The sequence below is a fragment of the Macrotis lagotis genome, chromosome 5 (genome assembly GCF_037893015.1).
Source record: "Macrotis lagotis isolate mMagLag1 chromosome 5, bilby.v1.9.chrom.fasta, whole genome shotgun sequence".
NCBI classification, from domain to species: Eukaryota; Metazoa; Chordata; class Mammalia; order Peramelemorphia; family Peramelidae; genus Macrotis; species Macrotis lagotis.
Window position 1 is genome coordinate 91,856,191 of NC_133662.1, and position 22,064 is coordinate 91,878,254.

The following is a 22,064-nucleotide window of genomic DNA, read 5'->3' on the forward strand; positions in this document are numbered from 1 at the left end:
TTTAGTCCCTTGTTGAACCTTGAGAAACTAACATATTTGCTACATACTGGGCTATAGGGCAGAGTGTGTATCTGAAGGGTAAAGTAATAACAAACATAATTCCCAGGTTACCCTTTGAAAGAATTCAAAAGTAACACACCAAGAAATTTCATTCCAAAATTACAGAGCTTCCAAAGCAAATTTCAAAGTATTGGAAGTAGCCAGGAAAAAACAGAGCCCAAAGTAAAGAGAAACTCAGTCGGGAAAATGCAGCAAATAAAAGAAAGGTAAGAAAAAATTGTAATGCCAGTGTCTAAAGAGAAAGACTATTACCAAAAATAATTTAATAAGCAAAATAAGCATAATTCCAGAGACTAAAAGGAACTTTTATTCAAATTACTGACTCCCATATATTTCTCTTAGGAAAACACAGTTGAGGAGACTCTTTAAAACAGAAACACATGCAAGGGAAAGTCTAGAAAGGTAAATATGTTTGAACAACTTGAAAGGGCTAAGTGATAATCAAGTGCTTAAATCTCTTAGGTCATTTTCAAGAGGCAATAGCAGAAGAAAGAAAGACAAATTTTGGGCTCGTATGTGTATTTTAAAAACAGAAAATAGGGTGTGAAGGAAAACACTAGGAAAAAGGAATAAGGAGGAAGACTCAGGAACTTACTGTTTTAGGAGAGGAGAGGAAACATGAAAGATTATAAGCAAAACAAAAAATAGTTTAGAAATATAATGAACAGCAAAGTGGTTGTGGAATGAGAGGGGTTTAAGAGTGATTATAGAAGTGAACAAATGATAATCATAAGAATAAGAAAGAAAAAATAATTACCAGGGTATTAATGATTACAAAGATCAGTTAAAAGGAAGAAGAGGAAAATACAATAATCAATGATCTAATATTGGTATCTGTGAAGAGTGCAAGATTTTAGGATTAAGATCAGACATTGAGCATTGAATTATTTGAGTAAGTTACTTGTTGAAGTGTTAGTATTGTTGAAGTGTTAGTATTGAAATCATTCCCTTTCTTTGTCCCAGTTCTTTTTCCTCATAAAGAATATGATGGATGTTCAGGGAGACAAAGAGAATAAACATTAGAATAGGATTTGAGGGAAAGAGAAAAAAAAAGCCTAACAAAGAATGACTTGAAAAATATAAAATAATGGATAAGAGATTAACACAGTAAATTTGAAGTTAGAATAGAATCAAAAATGTCTTAGCAGAATCCAAAGAAGCATGAATGGAGATCATAATCTCAAGACATTTATCTTTGTAGAAAAGAAGTTATAGACTTAAATAGACTTATAAAAGTGGGATATGGTACTCAATTATAAATCCTATAGAATTAAATGAGAAGGATAAATAATTACAGAATTGCAAAATATCCATATTTAACAGAATCAGAAAAAAAGTTTAAGCAATTGAATCTGAGAAATAGATTAAATATACAATAAATGAACTACAAAAGTGAAAAACTAAAACTAAAACTCAGGCCTATATGGATTTATAAGTGAATTCTATCCTATATCAAAAACAATTAACAATATCACATGCTTTATTTTCAGAAATAGAGATTGAATGTGCTTTAACAAATCCCTTTTATGGAACAAATGTGATCCTGATACCTAAATGAAGAGAAAGTGGAGAAAGAAAACTGTAGACCAGTATCTTTGATGAAGATTATTCTTTACTATTTTCATTATTTTATATTAGTGTATCAGAAAAACAAGTTGGATTTATATTACTCATGTTGGAGCAATTCAACATTGTGTAAACTAGTTTCATGTATTGAAAAGAACACTTTTTGTTTGAGGTTTTTTTTAAAATGAGGATGGGGTTCAAAGTTCAGTTTTATAGTTTGCTACTTATTATAGGACTAATCACTTCACTTCTCTTGTCTCAGATTTCTTCAGCTGAGGAGGAAATGACCTCAAAGGATCATCTAAATGAGCTCAGATGATCCTTCTAGCCCCAAATTCATGATAATTATGAACCATATTCATAAAAAAAGTAGAATTCAAATGACTATTGCTAACTAAGAAATAGCCTTTAAGAAAAACAGCTCTGTTCATGTTAAATATATGAAAAAAGTACAGGAATTAATGGATAATGTTTCCACATTAAGAAAAATAGTATCCGGCTGGTGACCCAGAGCATTGGACCTGAAGTTAGGAAGAGCTGACTTTTAAATCTTGCCCAGATATTTACTAGATGTGTAACTCCAGACAAGTCATTAACCTTTAACTGCCTCAGTTTCTTCATCCCTAAAATGAGAATAATAGTATCTCTCACCCCAGGTTTTTGTGAGGATAAATGAAATAATATTTGTAAGTGAAGAAAGAAGCAAGTATTATGCTCCTACTGTGTGCCAAATATTCTAAGTGCTTTGCAGATATTTCATTTGATCTTTGTAACAGCCCAGTGAGGTAGGTGCTATTATTATTCTTATTTTTCATAGTTGAGGAAACTTAGGCAAAGATTAAGTAACTCTTAGTCAGGGACACACAATGGATTTTGAATTCATTCTTCCTGATTCCTGGCCCAGCTATGTATCCATTTTACTACCTAGCTGTCTCTAGATTGCCTTTTCAAAACTTAACAGTCTTATATAAATACTGGTTATTAATAGTGGCTAAAATCAAAAGTTACCATTATTTATACTCATTGAAAACTGTAAGTTTTTATCAAAAGGACCAGAAGTAAGGATTTTCATTGTCATCATGACTATTTGATATATTTAAGAAATGTTTTTAATGTAGTTTTTCTTTTTGTTTTTTGTTTTTTGTTTTTTTTTGGCAAGGCAAATGGGATTAAGTGGCTTGCCTAAGGCCACACAGCTAGGTAATTGTTAAGTGTCTGAGGCTGGATTTGAACTCAGGTACTCCTGACTCCAAGACCAGTGCTCTATCCACTGTGCCACCTAGCTGGCCCTTTAATGTAGTTTTCAAAGGGAGCAATGTACTAATATGATAACATAAAAAATTTATGGGAATAAACAAGCAAAGAGAAGACATAATGAATCTATTTATAGATGATATGACTGGTTATTTAGCTTGCAATTCAGCCTGGAAAAAAATTGAAATGGTATAGTAGGATATTAGCTATAGAGGTAGCATGATATAGTGGATTGATAGCTAGCCTCAAAGTCAGGAGGACCAGAGTTCACTAGCTACCTCTACTAAACACATACTACCAGAGTTAATCAGTAATCTTTCAGTTTTCCAGGCAGGGAAGTACTGGTAAATGTTTAACCACAGGCTCTTCTGAGGTTTTAAAAAACAAATGCACTTGAAACTCTTTTACATTTAATCTGCATTATTTCTTTCAACATCATAAGGGTTAAGTCTTGATTTATAGAGCTTACTTCTGAAGTATAAAAACTCACATGTCAGTATGATTTCATTTAACAATCTCAGAAACCAGGTTGATCTGGCTCTAATACAGCTTTGATCCTGGTAAGATATGTGTCTAGAATTTGCAGAATAGTTGCTGATTTGCCATGGTGTAAGTGGTATTCTCATTTGGTATTTCCTATTACTGATGAAATCATAGGACTAGACCCTGCTTTTCCCCCAATGTACACTTTTAAATAAACCCATAAATATTGGCAGTCTTTCTTTTACTATTATATTACTATTATACTATAGTATTACTAAAACTTAGCAACTATTATACAATAGTATTTCTAAGAAAGCTTAGCAAAATAAGATATATAAAAGCATGACATATATAGGATTCAGCTTTTCAAGACATACTTTGAATATCTATGAATGATGCTATATATTCTTTTAAAGAAATAAAGATAAAGAATTTTAATCATATTTAGCATTCCTGGTTATACCATATCCATAAAGAAATCAGTATCCAAATTAAAATATCTTATGGTATTTTTCATCCAAGAGTTTATTAAAAAAAGAAAAAACTGTCAAAATTCAAGTTTTCTCTTGGAGTCACAAAACATTAAGAATCTCAAAGTGAATAATAGAAAAAGCTCTAATGAGGGTGATGGGAGAATGTTATCACAAGACCTCAAAATAAAATATAAAACAATGGAATATATTAGCTTATCAGGAACTCAGAGCAGCAAGAATAATAGTCTAGAAGGAACCTTAAAGGCTATCATGTTCAACCCTTTTTTTTTTATAAATGAGAAAACTGAGGTTCATGGATTAAATGACTTTCTTGGAATTGCACATCTAGTTAGATGCCTGAGGTAGGATATAAATTCACATCTTTCTGATTTTATCTAGCACACTATCCATCGCACCTCCTAGGAGCTACAAAAACAATTTCTTCTGGAGTAAGGAATTACTGCTTTAACAAAAACATTCTAGGAAATTTAGTGTTTCTCAGAAATTAGATTTTATTTTAATGTGTTATTCCAACTACTACTATCAACTTTAAATATATACCTAGACTTAAGTATGAAAGACCGTTTTGAAAAAAAAAAGGGAACAGGACATATTTTGTATAATTATGGCCAGAGAAAGGGATACAGGGGATAGAGGTGGATCATAAAAAATAAAATGAGAAGTTTTTATGACAAAAACTAGACAGGAGAAATGAGTAAGCAAGAACAGAAAAAAAAATTGGCCACAAAAAACATTCATTCTTGAACTGGATTCAAAGTGAAACGAGCAGAATCGGGAGAATATAATATACACTAATAGCAATATTGTATTATATATCATGAATAATTTAGCTATTTTCAGGAATATAATGATCCCAGACAATTCTATAGTATTTATAATGAAAGATGCTATCCATATCCAGACAAAGCACTAGTAGAGTCTGAATGAAGTTCAAAGATACTTTTTCTTTATTTTTCTTGTGTGTTTTTTTAATCAGTGTTTTCTTTCATAGAATGACTTATATGGAAATATGTTTTTCATGACAATGTATAACCTATGTTAAATTACTTGCCTTATCAATAAGGGAAGAAGGGGGGGGTCAGGGAGACAATTTGGAACTCAAAATTTGAAGAGAAAAAAGATTGCTAAAATTGATTTTGTAAACATATAATTTGGAAAAAATAAAATATTAAATAAGAAAAAACAAGCTACCATGGTGGTAAAAAATACCAAGATTCAAACTCCGAAGAAGACAGTTTGAAAATAACCATAAGCAAAACCTCAGAAAAAAAAAAAATCTGATCCAACCTAAGCCCAAAAAGAATTTCTGGAAGATTTAAAAGAAAGAAAGAAAAGTAGAAAAAAAATGGGAAAATAAATGAGAGCTTTATAAGAAAATGAATGAAAAAAGAATTGAGTTTGATTTTTAAAAAGCACAAAAAGGGGTGGCTAGGTGGCGTAGTGGATAAAGCACTGGCCTTGGAGTCAGTAGTACCTGGGTTTAAATCCGGTCTCAGACACTTAATAAATACCTAGCTGTGTGCCCTTGGGCAAGCCACTTAACCCTATTTGCCTTGCCAAAAACCTAAAAAAAAAAAAAACCACCAAAAAAAATTGAAACTAGCACCTTAAAGAAAGAAAAATCCGAATTGGCATAATGACAAAAGAGACTCAAAAATTCACTGAAGAAAAGAACTACTTAAAAAGCAGGATTGCCTAAATGGGAAAAAAAAAGATACAGGAACTCACTGAGGAATCTAATTCCTTAAAAATTAGAATGGATGAAGTAGAAGCTATTGACTCCATAAGACACTAAGAAGCAAGAAAAAAAATCAAAAGAATGAAAAAAATAAAAAGCAATGTGAAATATTTCACCAGAAAAACAACTGAACTGAAAAATGATCAAGGAGATATCATTAAAGAATTGTTAGACTATCTGAAAGCCACAATTTTGAAAAATGCCTCAAAATCATATTCTGAGAAATTATAATGGAATATTGCCTTATTTTTAGATCTTGAGGATAAAATAGCTATTGAAAGGATCCACTAATCACTTTCTGAAAGAAATTCCAAAATGAAAATTCTCAGAAATATTTTAGGCAAATTCAAGAGCTCCCAGGTCAAGGAGAAAAATGTAGCAAGGAATCAAAGAAATAATTAAGATAACATGGAGTCACAGTCAGGATCTCATAAGATTTAGCAGCTTCCACAGATAGAGCTTGGAATATGATTATTTTGGCTAAGGAGCTATGATTGCAACCAAAAATAACCTACACAGCAAAAGTGATCATGGTTCAGTGGGGTTGGGAATGGGTGGGGAGGGGAGAGGAGGTGACTTATTGAAATAGAAAACATTCAAATCTTCCTGATGAAAGGATAAGAACTGCAATAGAAAATTTGACTTTCAAACACAAGATTCAAGAGAAGCATAAAAAGTTAAACATAAAAGAGAAGTCCTAAGAGACTCAACAAGTTAAATTATTTACATTCCTACATAGGAAGATAATACTCTTAACTTCCAAGAACATGAGAAACAGAGGAGAATGAATGATGGCAGATATTAATTTGATTTCTGGTTCAACTTTACCAAATAGATAGTAATCTCTTCCTCTGAATTTGGAGGGAAAGAGAAGAAATTGAGTTCATTAAGAAGATAAGTCCATTCAAGGATTTAGAAAGAAACTTGGGAGTTTATCATCTCAAAATGAAGAAATGAAAAAAAAAATGAAATGAAGAAACTGAGACCTAGAAAATTTAAGTGAAATTTTCCAGAGGATAAACAATTGGTAAATAATCAATTTAGAATTTAGCCAGATTTTCTACCTCTAAATTCACTGTTCTTTGACAAGTTGGATGACCTTAACATGCTCATTGAAGTAGGAGCTAAGAATGAGCTAGAATTGGGGACTGAGGAGAGAGAAGGGGCTTGGTACCAGGCAAGAGATGTATAGAGTAATTTTTATGCATTTGTAAGAATGCTGTCATGGAAAGTATGATAGCCTAAACTTCTGCTCAGAATAAGTTATTGATTGGGTTTTTGGGTTGTTTTAAAGTAACATTTAGCAGTTTATGATTAGGAGTATATGAAATGAATGGTAAGGTTGATTGAGGGTTTGAGGGGAGATGGACCTGCCTTTTACTTCTGTTTCTATATAATATATGAATAACAAAAAAGAAAGAAAATGAAATAGAGCATCATTGAAATTCCAAGCTATCTTTTTTTAATCCCCCCCCCACACACACATAAACACAAAACTTTAAAAGAATACAACTGGTTAAGTTAAGAAGTAAACTACTAACAATTACCTATTATGTTGTGGGCACCAGAGATTCAAAGAAACAAAATAAACAGTTCCTGCTTTCCAGGAAATGATAAGTCTAATGAAGAGATTAGATGCAAATAACTTCATACAGGAAGGTATTAGAAAGAATTTTAGGAACTTAAATCTGTGATTAAGAACCTAGGTGACAGTAATAGGAAAGATAAGAAGGGGGAGAGTTTGGTGGGAAAGTTAATTCGTTTTGCTTTGGGTAATTTTTTGAAGTTCTCTCACATGCACTAATATTTTAGTCTTTATATTTGTCTTATTTCCTGTTAGATCATTGAATTTTCACATTCTTTTTTTTTCAATATTGTAATATGGATAGAGTCGGATTCAGGCCTTGTCTCCTTAAACTGCTTTAGAAAGGACTACCTATTTTCCACCTCTTCCCACAGTCCTAGATTGGATTATAGAAGTGCCCCCTCTCCCAGTCCAAGGTAGTGGGAAAAATTTAGATTCTTTCTCCCCTATCACTCATGCCCCTAGATTCACAGCTTGCAAGCTGGTGCTTTGTTAAGCATTTTTATTTTTTTTCCCAAAAGAATAACTTCATGGACTGTATCATTTCTAAGGTCCCTTGCAAGTTATAGAGTCTTGAAATAAAGCTCAATGTAAATACAATTAATTTTGCTATTTTTTACTATTAATATCATCATACACAAAAAATATTGAATTAATTCTGATGGAAAAAATTTAAGGTTTTTAGCTGTCCCCCTTGTCAAATATAATCTACCTCTTTGTTAAAGTTAAAAAAATATAGCAACTGGGGAACTTAACAGTCCTAGCTAGTGCCATCTGACCTTGGTTCATGATGAGCAAAAAAAGAATTCTTTGTTTTATAATTTAACTATGTTTCATTCATAAACTGTGTGCCATGTTATTTTCATTAAATGCTATATAACTTTAAAATTATTTCTGTGAAAACTAGTAGTACTGACTAATGTAAAACATTGTTTACTTTAATTGGGCAATTGAAAATAGAAAAGTTTTACATTAGAATGATCTGAAATTTACAGGAGACATTTTTTCATAGAGCCTGAGACCTAAAATTCAAAATGGTGAAATATAGTATATTAGATTGACTTAAGTATTTTTATTATTAGTGATGTATCTATAAAATTTTAAATGAAAGTAAACATCTTTGCATTCTATTTTCATGACTTGATTTCTCTTCAGAGAAATATCTCAGAAAGCATTTACTTTTGCTTGTTAGACAGAAATGGAATATGAAAAGTTTTCCCAGCTGAAATCAGTTTTTATTGGGAGGTAAATGAAAAAAAAACTTTTGTTTATTTAAATAATCTAAAAGTCGCTGTATAGAGCAATTTTTTTTGTTTCCAGTTTCTTTTCATGCTGTATTATTTACAGTAGCCTCAGGTTACTGAAAACTGCCTCACAGAATTTTTCCTAATATAATTTAGACATTTAAAATGTAGTGATATTGGAAACTTCGGAACTAGGAAAATACTTTATGTATTGGTATACCTTACGTTATACAATTGATAGTCTAACCATGGCACTTTAGCTTAAGTTGTAGGCCTACATATTTTTTATGTTGGTCTTGTTTCTTGTTTTCAATGTAGGAAATAAACTTTCTGTGGAAGGTTTCTGTAATTGAAACTTTTCAAAGTAGAACAAATTTCCCCTATAAAGATCCAGATTTTATGTATTAGCATAACAAAGTTAACCTTCTGCTAATATAATGCTGTAATTCATGTAGTTAATGATGTATTTGACATTCATCATGTTCAATAATAGTTCATCGAAAGCTATGACTAAAAAATTAGTTTATACTTGATACCAGATAGACTTTGAGTTAATCTGGACTTAATTGTAAAATTTCATTTTCCCTCCCTAATATTCTAATTCTTTTATTTCAGGTTACTTTCCACATTGAACCATATAAGAATAGAGATGATCACAGTATGCACAAAAATATCAAGTATATTATAGACAAGTGAGTTTCTTCAAAATTATTGCTATTGTTTGCTCTTTTATCTTCTCTATACTATAACAAGGTAGTATTTGAAGTTACAGTCTACAGCAAAATTATTTGCTATTTAGATGACTATTCATTTAATTTGTGAACCATTTTACAAATAACAAAGTGAAACATTTCAGAAGGACCAAAACATTCAATTACAGCATAAATGCAAGGAATAGAACAGCAAGGTAGCACAAGTGGATATAGAGTTCTGGATCTGAAGTCAGATCTAGTCTCACATAGTTAGAAGCTATGTGATCCTAGGCAGGTCGTTTAATCTTGTTTGTCTCAGTTTCTCATCTGGAAGATGAGCTAGAGAAGGAGATATTAAAAAATCTGAATAACTACCAAGAAAATCCCAATTGGAGTTGGACATGACTGAAACAACTGAATGACAACAAAAACAGAATGCAAGAAAACCACAGGTGTCTTTATTATTTAATTTATTTAACAACTTATTTAGATTTCTCCTTTTGGAAGAACATTTTTAACATTTTTGTCTTCAGATTATTGTATTATTAACAATTCTACCTTTTTTAAAAGTGCATCACCATATGGTATGATGCCTGTTATAGTTCAAGTTGAAGAATTTATAGTAAAGTCATTTGAAATCACTCAAAGTGTAGTTGAAAGGAGATTTTTATTTCTGCTCAAATTATAAGAAAATATAAGAGATTCATCATCATGCTCTTACAAAGAACCTAATCACCTAGTAGAGTATTTAATAATATGAACAATTTTGTTTCCATATTTTCCTAATGATTGTTTATGTATAATTTGTTGTTTATTGATATATGTGAGATCTTATTTTCACTTTGTGAAAAATTTGGAATACAATAGCGTAACAGCTTTTTACTGAAAGATGTGAATATTGTCTTTAAAATGCACTGATAATCTTAAGGTTGAAACAAAAAAAATACTTTTCTATTTCTGACTATTTACATTAGTACTGTCTGTGTTTGTTTTCTAGATATGGAAGCCATCCAGCTTTTTATAAGTATAAGACCAAGACTGGCAGAGTCTTGCCCGTGTTTTATGTGTATGATTCCTATTTCACAAAACCAGAAACCTGGGCCAATCTTTTAACTGCTTCAGGGCCCCTGAGTATTCGTAATACTCCTTATGATGGATTGTTTATTGCTCTTCTTGTAGAAGAAAGACACAAACAAGATATCCAAAGAAGTGGTTTTGATGGAATTTACACGTATTTTGCCACAAATGGCTTTTCTTATGGCTCATCTCATCACAACTGGGCAGGCCTAAAAGCCTTTTGTGATAGTAACAGCTTGCTGTTTATCCCCAGTGTGGGACCAGGATACATAGATACCAACATCCGACCCTGGAATAACCACAACACAAGAAACCGAGTCAATGGAAAGTACTTTGAAACTGCTTTCAGTGCAGCGCTTCAGGTGCAACCTGATGCTATTTCCATCACTTCCTTTAACGAGTGGCATGAAGGGACTCAGATTGAAAAAGCAATTCCCAAGAGAACTGAGCACACAGCTTACCTTGATTACCAGCCTCACAAACCAGGTATTTATCTGGAAATCACTCGGAAATGGTCTGAAAAATACAAGAAGGGAAAGGAACAGTGACTTGTGTGAAGTGAATCCAATGTTCATTTTAATATATTTACTCCAAAATGTACCCATCATCAAAACAGTCCAATATATATAATTGTATTTTGTCTGGTGTACAGAAAAATTTTTTAAGTCAACATGTATTATTCTTATATGTTTATTAGAATGAATACAGTCTTTTATAAAGGGTTGAAATAGCAATATTGTTATTGTCAACCTTTTGTAGGTTGTAATTTGAAAGTATTTGAAGTAAGCTGTGCACATTTTTGTATTCTGTAAATGAGATTTAACTAACCTCTAAGAAAATTTGTTCAATACTTATGTACAGTATTAGCATAGTTTTTATCATTTAAGACTGGAATTGAAATTCAGCTTTTATGACAGTTTAATTTTTTTATTGTATAGGTCATTGTGCAGAAAGTAATTATCATCTAGCTACTTGCTTCCTGGACACAGGAACTAGTTTTGGTTTGTCTATAGCAGAAACCACTGTGTTAGAAAAGCAAGGTACTATAGAAAGATTGCTAAAATATGTGTTTTCCTTCTTCAGTTTTGAAAGCCTTTTCCCTCCAGTGATTCACCTAGATAACTTCATGCTTTCATAAGAATTGATGCTATTGGTTCCTGGAATCAAAAACAGCAAAAAATCTCAGTAAGACATAACATATGCATGAACTATGCCTTAAGTTAGTATTGCTAAATCATTGTTAAAGATAAAGGACCCTTTCTGCAGAGCTCAATGTATGTAATCATTTCGCTATTTTCTAAGCACCTATGCTATGCTGTATGCTCTGCAAGTTATAAATGCCTTTTCTTTTCCACAAAAGGCTTTGTTTGAGCTCCTTAATATCCTGAATTTTAGAGATAAAATGATTAGTTATATAAAATATACAAGTTCATCTCTATCATATGTGTAAATTTATATATGTGCATTTGTATATATATATATATAGAGAGAGAGAGAGAGAGAGAGAGAGGGAGAGAGAGAGAGATATGATTTTTAAAACTATTCAGTGCAAAAAGTCATTTTTTCATAGACTGTGGTATATTTCATGTTTTATTATTCCTTTTCCTTAGGTTTTTCAAAGAACCAATTATCATTGAATTGAATTCAGCAATGAAATTTTAAATTAATTTGAATGTAAGATTTCTTTTTTTTCCACATCTACTTCATGAAAACTTGAGTACTACCTGTAGTTATTGTTTATGTACATATATATCTATATAAAATTTTATTTTATTTCTAATTTTTAATTTGTTTTTAGGAAATGCCCCATTGTATAAATGTCCCATGCTGTATAACATTATTTAAAAACATGAATGAAGAATTTGGCTTAATTTTATTTTGACAACTTTACTTTTGCCCAAGTTTTGTTTTATTATGATGAAAACAATTATAATGTTAATTCTTTCACTATATAGAAATATATCTATAATTTAGTATTTGGCACTTTCATAGTGTAGTTAAAACACTTAAATATGGAGATTAATGGTGTTTAATAGTAGATATTTGCTATTTAAGAAATTAATCTTTCACCTTATCACCCTTTTATTATATACCACAACTCATCATAACAAGGCAACTTTAAGTAGTTTTTAAATGATATACTTATAAACCCCATTCGACAAAAGGTATGGAATCCGCTGTTATAGTAATGTAGTTATAGTTAAATATGGAGTGTCATTAGGGGAGAAGAGTTGAGAATCAAATAAAACAATCCAGAGTATCAATATTTGTCATTGAAAAGAAGTTAGAAGTGCACATTCTGATGCAAAGGCAAACACACCATGACCCTCATTATAGCTTGACCTTGATTTTTCAGGTTTTGTAGAGCGGTAGTAATATTAGGGAGGTTATCACAAATAATTGAAAAATCAATGAGACTGTAGTCTAGTTTAATCATTTGTACATGTTCCTTATAAAGGGATATATCTAGTGCCTTCATCACTCCAGAAAAAATACTAAATTATATATAAATTGCAAGGACATAGTAATGGTAGCAATAATAATGATGATAACCAATATTTTTCTAATTCTTTTTCATTTGCAAAGTGCTTTACATAATTTATTCATTTTATCCTCACAAAGTCCTGTGAAGTAGGTAATATAAGTGTTGTTATCCACTTTTATAGTTCATAGTTTTAAAGTACCACTGTATCTCCTAATTAACCATAACTGTCAATTAAATGAAATTGCTTTATGAATTCCATCTTTAGGAGAAAGAAATCACTTTGATCCCTCTCCTCAAAAAAGCCATACCCAAATTGAAATTGTGTATTAATTTTCAAAATTTACTTTAAGATTATCAATATAAGTTTAATTTATCCTTATATTCTGCAAAGCTGTACACTCTTCATATACATATATATATATATATATATATATGTTCAAAATGATACAGTCAATTCTCAACTTTCACAGGCGTGACATTCCTAGAAAACAAAATGAAAGTCAAAAACACAAATGTCTATCCATTGAACTATGGAAAATAGGGTATTAGTTTGCCACAACCACCAAAACTAGATGTTGTTGAAAATATGTTTTTCTGCATTCAACAATTTATAACAAGCATTCATTCCTATAAGATGTGCTTTTTTCCTACCACAGTAAACTTGAAATAATGCCAAAAATGAGGTATACAAAATAAAATTCATAATATGGAAAACATTTTTCTCAGTAGTAATTCTTTAGAATTTTATGATCTTTTTTGCAATAACATTTTAATTTTAAAAAATTTATTTCTTACAATATTCACTTCTCAAAGCACATGAATTCTACAGTACTGTAAATATGTATGGTAAACACAGTTCTTAAAACTAAAACATTTTTGAAATTAAACCTTAACTTTCTACTGTGTCAGATGGTGTTTCTCTTTTTTGCAGATATAAATGGTTCTTTGATTCATTAACACCAAACTCAACATTCTGGAACAAAGTTTATCTAACATTTTTATTTTTTCTGCTAAGACACATCACTGACTAACACTTGGACTTTAGAGCTCAATGGACCTGCCTCTACACTTTGGGGGCAAAATAGCAATATAAAACTTAAATTTTAAAAACAAATAATGAAAATATGCACAAAATTAAGGGGAGTTCTTAATATCAGTAGCATGAACAACACCAGTGAAGCTCCTACCAGGATACCAGCCACTCCACAAACCTGCATACTCTATGCCTCTCATATTGTTCTCTGCACAAAACTGTGAATGTGTGTGGTTACCAAAAGTGAAAATCAGGTTACCAATAGAATCATAGAAATTTTGAAATCATGAAAGTTAAGCCCATGAATGTTGAAAATTGACTGTATAATCTTGAATCAGGGCAGGTTTCTCAATCAACAAAGAGGGTTTCAAGAATATTTGCTTTATTTTGCTTAACAAAGGAATGATTTTTTTTAAGTTTTTGATTATCATGGTTCAAACAAAAAAGGAGTTTCAAAAGAAATTAAGTAGAACTTCCCACCAGCATTTCCATTTATAAATTATTATTAAATTGAGATTTTTTGTTAAAATTATTAAATTAAATTTAAATTATTAAGTAAGCATATTTATTTATTTTTTAGAAATCTTATTTCAATGACATTTTAAAAATTCAGTGCAGCCAGTATAGCACACTTGGAAATAGGAAATAAAGTGTCAGCTAAAGAGAGGTAGTAATAGAGAGACTGAAGATAATGGTTCTAGGTCCTTGTACTTCCATTGACTTTGACATCAGTCAAGTCTCACTTAATTGTCTGACCTGTTTACCTGTCTACAAAAAGGACTTCAACTCTGTGATCTAGTTGCAGATCTAAAGTTCTCTATTTTTAACCCTACTATTGTTTTCCCTTTCTAGAAAATAATATTTGCTATTGGTCCTATGTATAATAAATATGTGTGTGTGTATGCATATGTGTATATGTATAAATGCATTTCATATTTGGAAGAAGCCTTAACTCTTCCATATTGTACCATCTTCTATGTAGCACTTTGTGGCATTTCAATTAGGTTTCTAAAATATCATAGCAACTAGCATAGGAGTTTTCACACTTTTTTGAAATTATGAAACATTTGTTTTTTACTCCAGTATTTCTACATATGTATAACTTTGTCATTGGCATATTCTATTATCATACAAATCATAATCCTATTGTAAAATTCAGAAGTTACGTAGTCTTAAAGAGATATGATGATTGAAAATCAAATTACCCTATGACCAACCAGATGAAAACCTTCTATACTAGAAACCCTGCTGGTTTGGAAAGACCCACCACACTTTGTGCTTCAGTGATAAAATCTTCAAACCATGACAAGGCATGGGAGTGAATAGGATTTTATATTCATATGAAAAGAATTTTTAAAACCTTGTTAAAGAGGTGAAGTTTTAATGGTAAAAATAATACAAGATTTATGATTAAATAATACTCAACTTTCCACAGAAGAATCATTATAAACTAATAAATATTTATGAAATAGGTCTAAAAACAGAGATTGTAGGGATATTGTAGATTTTCTGTCTTTTTCTGTACCTTATATGGGTCATAGTAACACAAATTAATGAATTATACACAGTACCTAGTATCCCCTTCACTTTCTGGTGTAATTCTTAGTTTCACTTGTGAATAAGAGCACTATACTGTTATTTAAAGCAAAGGAAGCGGGGGGGACCCCCCCCATACAAAAATCATAACCTTTCTCAAAGTAAGAGCAGGGAAAGAAAAAAAACCCTAAAACTTAGTATCACTTTTGCCTTATGCTAACTTGTGTAAAGCACAAGGTAGAGCACTTTTTTAGATTCTTTAGTCTTTTGTTTCCATTAGATAAGTCCTTGTTTGTTTGTTTGTAACTTAGTTTGAAAAATCCTGAGCTGCAGCCATGTTCTGACTTTTAGAATTATGCTAAAATGAGTCATAGAATTTAAGTTTTTAAAGGGACCTTTGAAACTACCTAGTCCATTCCCCTCATTTTACAGATGATGAAACACTGACTGTGTCTTATTCAAGGTAATGTAGGTAGTTAGTAGCAAAACCTATATTAGATGGAAGTTTTCTAATTCTTTAATTCAGTGTTTTTTCCCACAGTGTCACTACAGTTTTTAAAATTCTTATTAAGAATCCATGAAATTCATTTTAATTAACACATTTTCATCCTATCTGTTCTCTGAGTATCTTTCATTTTTACTGGGGTTTGGTTTTCAAAGCATGTAACACTTAGATTAAGGCTACCTCTATCTATTTTCTTAGTCTTCTCTAGGATTTTTAATGATAAGTTAATGAGAAATGAACAAGAATATTTTTCTACTAAGCCATTTACCTAAAATAATTCTAAATACATATTTTTATTTTTTACAAATAATTAGAACTGTTCAGAAAATAAACCAAAGCAATGTTTTATTTTGAAATCACAAAAGATTTCATCTGATAAGGGTTTGGGCTCAGAAACAGGATTAAGTAAATAATATATCTTAAGGTGACCAGAATTTTAGGTTTCTCCTAAAAAGAAATTGTCCACTTAGAGGCTTTTCAGAGAATATAGCACCTTTTAGGGGAAAGATTCTCTTTCATTAAATAACAAAAGTGGATTTCATTTTTAAACAATACACTAAAATAAAACAATACATAGGTTTCATAACCTTGAAACTGTGTCAGATTATTTTTTACATAAACTCATTTGTAGTTTGAGAATTTGTCATTTCCCTAAAGATAATTAGGCCCGCACCAAATTGTTACTGTTCTCAGTTATGATGTTGATGATTTGGTGTGACAAAATACCCTCAAGTGATTAAGGTAAGCAAATGATTTCATTATTTTCTTCCCAAAATATAAAATTCTTAAATCATAAGATGATGAATTTAGAGCTACAAGGAATATTCGAGATTATCTAGGCTAACTCCTCATTTTATGGATGAGGAAACTTGAGGCCAGGAAAGAATAAATGATTTGTCCAAGGTCACACAGCAGGTAATAAGTGACAAATATGATTTGAATCCAGGTCCTCTTACTTCATATGCAGAGTTTTTTCTATTGTATCACTATCACCTATCAAATCAGCAGATGAACCATGATAGGCAGTTGATCCTCCAGTCATATAGCTGTTACTTTTATTTCTTCAATCGGTGAACATTTTTCCAACTCCTACTATGTGAGAGGTCCTGTGCTAGATGCTTTGTGAGATACATATAATAAATCATTACTGTAGTACCAATGTCAGAACATAAGAGAATTACAAAGTGCTATGGGAGCAGAAGAGAAGGTGATAATGTCTGTCTGCCAAATGTTATATGGTAATATCTATCAATCTTTAATTGGATTTATTAAAATAGCTGCTCCCAATATTGATCATTGTTGAAATAACCATTGGAACTCTGACAGATAATTATTTTATGAAATGCTCTGAGCTTTAGTGAAAATTATTCTTCAAAAGAACCAACAATAGCACTCTGAATTGGTTCCAATTTTAAATTGAAATTTCTCTTGAATTCAACATATTCTTCCTTCTTAGAAGTTTTAGAGAGCATTTTGTCCCAAGTGATGTTTCTTTGATTCTTATGAAAGTTTGTAAACCATTTCTCAGGTACTTTCTGCAGCATACTTTTCAGACAATATAGTTTATGATTTTTTAAGATACATAAATAGGATAAAGAAATTTACTTCATTAATTTAAACTCATTAGATTAGCTTTTAATAAAAAATAGTAAATTAGCATAATAAGTCTAAAGTATGGACTATAATAGCACTAATGGTAGTAACTTTATATTAACACATGGACTTTTCTACTATAGATAATTTTCTGGTATAAGCAGACAATGTTTACTAGTCCCTTTAAAATAACTTTGAAATCTATTGGAACCACTTATGTCTTAGATGCTTTAAAAAGATTTAGTTTGTTTATGTAATATGAATTTCAATGTATAGATAAACTAATTTATTATATGAATTTATTTTTATCCTACTAACAATGCAGGGCATAAGTGTTATTATACTTAAGAGATATGGGATGCTATTTTTAATATACAGTTTTACTTTTGATTTGTGATTAATAACTAAGGAGTCACAGCAGGTATTTTTTAATGTATTCTTCTTACCTAAATATGCAAATATTGACAGGCATAATAAGTGTGCACAATTATTTTATCATATTGATCATTTAGAAAATATATATTTTTAGTAACTGGAACCTTTGATTTTTAATCTCTGTTGATAAGCTTTATCAGTCCGTTAGATCTGACAAACTGACTTATAATAAACCATATTAAATGCCTTGCAAATCCTTTACCATGTCCTTTCTTTACAAGTCTGGTCCAATTTACTAAGTCTACAAACTGGTCCTTATTCCTCTACAACCTATAAAACTCATTCCTGTACTGATGATTCCACTTTGATGATCCCAATTCAGATTAAAGGGTACCTCATATTAGAAGAATAATATGTCAACTTAAACCATCACCTTTGGGTCATATTTCCCAGCAGTTATAATACTAAATTGATAAACTTAACTAAAGGTATCAGCAACTGCATGCATATATATATATATATATATATATATATATACATATATATACATATATATATGTATATACACATACACACACACACATATATATATATATATATATCAAAAGAAAATAAGGTAATATACATCTTGTTATATATATATCAGTGATTTCATCTAAATTTTATGGAGTTTAAACTTAAGTTAATGTCCTTGCAGTTCTAGGTTTGACTTTGTTTTAATTGCTTAGGTGAATTATTTTCCTTAAAGACAAAGGAATCTAATAGTGCTATTGATTATTTTATACTCTAGTTTGTAAAGAAGAGTGCTTATTAGGGCCCATGATTAAAAACAGTAATAATTTATTATTTATTCTAATTTTTTGTTTTGTTTTTTTGCAAGGCAGTGGGGTTAAGTGTCTGAGGTCAGATTTGAACTCAGGTCCTCTTGACTCCAGGGCCTATGCTCTATTCACTGCACCACCTAGCTGCCCCTATTTATTCACATTTTTATCAGTGTTATTTGAAATTAGGACATTGATGACCGATATATTTTTAAGGATTAAAAATCAGATAGTTTTTGTAGCCCGGCTTACAGAAATCAAATAAAATTGGTTTATTCGTACTTTGAATGATCCAATTTTATTTTTAAAACTATATTATATATCTTATTCTTCTCTGTGTAAATTAAAAGTCAAGGCCCATTGAGAAGTGATCACACTGAAATATTTTTTATCATTAGACTGCATAAGATGTGCCATTGTCAAAATAAGGAGGGAAATTCTCTTAGAATTATGATATATATGTTTGTTACTTGATGTGTTGGGTTTTTTTTCCTTCTGTAAGGAAGAATGGATTAGAACACTGTTGCTTTAAGTTAAAGACCACTTCAAAATTTCCAGAGGTTAGAAAACAGGAAAAATGTGGTCTTCAAAATAAGTAGAAAATAGATTTAGAGTTGGAAAGGACCTCAGAATTCATATAGGAATGCGGAAGATGAGAAATTGAGGTTAAATGAACCCAGGTTTTTCTGACTCCAAATAGACTACTTTTTACACTGCCTGTTAAATTCAAAACACAATCAATCCCCATATGTGAAAACATGTAATATTTCACAGTTAAATTTCTGGGTATGTTGAATGAACTATTGTGTCCAATAAAATTTTTCTTAATATTTTTGAGGTATCCAGTGCAATCCAGATGGAATAATATTGTCATTAATGCAATTACATTCCTGAAAGCATAAATCGTTGCGTTTCACCCTACAACTAAAATAAAATGATGTTCATAATATGGAATATTCATATATTTAAGAATTTATTTTAAGGCCATGTTATATAATGCATGTCTCAGAAAATGCAAAAAAGAAAAAATAAAAATAAACCCTGGAGTTGAAACTGCAAGATGAAGAATATTTTCCAATATATTTTATTTGTTATGTAATTACTGAGCAAGTGGAATTTTGTTCTTTATTTATGGCTGCCTATGCTAAATAAAAGAGATCTCTTCATTAAATTGTTGCTTGTGGCTGGATTTTATGAAACCAGATTTCTCTGAGAGCACTCAGCTGAAATTTCCCTTTTCCCCAGGGAAATTGTACTGTAAAGAATGTCAAAGAAAATGTTTCATTTCTTTTAAGGTTTCAAACCTAAGGAAGCATATTTTTATGGGGATGGGGGGGTGAGTGTTTGTCATCTTGGGACCTGGCAGGTAGCAGTCCAATGTGTCTTTTTTTTAAATAAAGTTTGAAATTGTCAGTTGATTATGACAGGATAATTAATTTTGAAGGTGACTTTCTCATTAATGTAGAAATTATTGATGTTATCTTGATGATTGTTCTCCATTATGTAAAATATAAGCAAAAGAAGGGAACATTTAGAAGGGAAAAGACAATCTTGGGTGTTTAATCCCATCAGCAGTAAGAACCTAAGGCACTTGGGACCCTATTTGTACCAGGCAAGGAAGGAAATTCTGCACAGGTGGTTGCTTTGGAATGCAATGTCTGGGGCTCCCACTCCTAAAGGAAGAGTCCTGAGCAGTCTCAGATCAGCCATCTGCCATTCATCTGAAATTTAAAGTGAAGACTCTATACCCTTTTCTCCAGCTCATCTGAGCAGGAAGCCTTGGCCTGATCAAAAATGTAAAAAACAATAAATCGACATTTTAACAATGTTCATTTAAAAATGATTTTTTTTTAGGTTATTGCAAGGCAAACGGGGTTAAGTTGCTTGCCCAAGGCCACACAGCTAGGCAATTATTAAGTGTCTGAGACCGGATTTGAACCCAGGTACTCCTGATTCCAGGGCCGGTGCTTTTTCCACTGCACCACCTATCCGCCCCTTAAAAAGGAATTTATCTTTTTTAGTCATAAATTAAGCTTACCTCATATCAGTACTTTTAAATGTATTTTCATTATTTTGGGTCAGTCTAAGACTGATTTCATGTCAAAATATAGTTTGAAGGTAATTGAACTAAAATAGAAGAGTACTTTTCTTTTATTAAACTAGAAAATAAAGAACCATCATTTGGTCAAACATTATCAATCATTCTATAAATCTCATTTAACCCAACAAAACTCAGGTATACGGTAGAGTAGCAATCTTATTAAAAAAGGAGAGGGGACATAATAATATTAGACTTTAAAGTCTCAAGTCAACCATAAATAACATTTTTTACCTAAATTTTTTATTTATAAAATTTGCTTTGAAAATTATGCCTTGGAGTTTTTTTTCATTCTTGGAAAGTAAATATTGAATTGAAAACTACTGTTACATATGAACAAGAAATAACTGCACTCACAGCCTGCTACATTATACTAATACTACTGTATTAGTGTTCTATACTTATCATGAAGTCATGTGTTTACATGAATCATTCTTACTACATCTCTTTCCCTTGATATTTTTCAATCTGAAAAAAAATAAATTGGAAATGATTTAACACCTGGGTTCAGTTTTGTTGCCTCCAGGAAGGACAATCTTTCGTATTTATAACCTATTATTAAGGAATTAGAATGCTGCCATCTTACATTTATGTAGTGCTTAATAACTTCCAAATTTTTTCATGTCTATTATCTCATTTTAGTCTCCTAACAAAAGTGGGCAGTACCAGTTTCATTTCAATTTTATAAAACAAAACTAGAGTGCAGGAAGGCCTTCTAGTCACAGAGGAAAAAATGACAGAGCCAGTCCAGTGCTTGAACTAACCTTTCCTAAATCTAGATCCAGTTCTCATCTGCTGTTCATCCCATTACAAAGAACTCAGTGAAAAAGTTAATTGAAATTTAGATCAAATGTTCCTTCTCTATTCCTTTTTCCAGACAAATCTTTAAAAATTTCCCTTTTGCATACCAAAAGATAAAGGAAAAACAACTTACATACATACATATATTTATCTCTTTTCAATACTGGTTGTACTTCAATTCATATCCTACCTCCTAACTTACTAGTCAGTGGTACAATTGGAATAGTCCTTATTTTTGCCACTTCAGATTTCTGCTATTATCAATCTGTAATTTGGCCTTTTTTTTTTGAGGTCATTCAATCCATATTTATCTCCTAATCTAGGTTCTGGTGACTTTTAGCTATAAACCTCCAGAACACTCTCCTTCCTTTTACAATGAGTTCCACTCTGGCTTGCAATCTTTCCTAAGAACTTTAGTATACATAATGATACTCTCAAAAAAACTCAATTCTTCAATTTCCTCATTCCCCATGAACTACTCCACCTCATCTCAGTTATACCCAGAGGCCCTCCCCCTGACTTTACCATTACACACAAATACATTACCACTTCTAAGTTCATGAATCCCAGAATTCCTGTATTGATCATAGTCTGTCATCTTTCCTACTCTCCACGTCCTGTTCT

The 22,064-nt window shown here is 31.1% G+C and overlaps 1 protein-coding gene across 1 annotated transcript in view; it reads left to right on the plus strand.

The window, feature by feature from the left end:
* MANEA (mannosidase endo-alpha) overlaps positions 1-19,706 on the plus strand; it is a 72,891-nt gene extending 53,185 nt beyond the window's left edge. The window contains exons 5-6 of the mRNA XM_074187188.1: positions 9,040-9,116; positions 10,114-19,706. Of these exons, the coding sequence (XP_074043289.1) occupies positions 9,040-9,116; positions 10,114-10,741 (705 nt within the window). The 3' untranslated portion in view covers positions 10,742-19,706. The remainder of the gene's footprint in view (positions 1-9,039; positions 9,117-10,113) is intronic.
* The last annotated feature ends 2,358 nt before the right edge of the window (positions 19,707-22,064 follow it).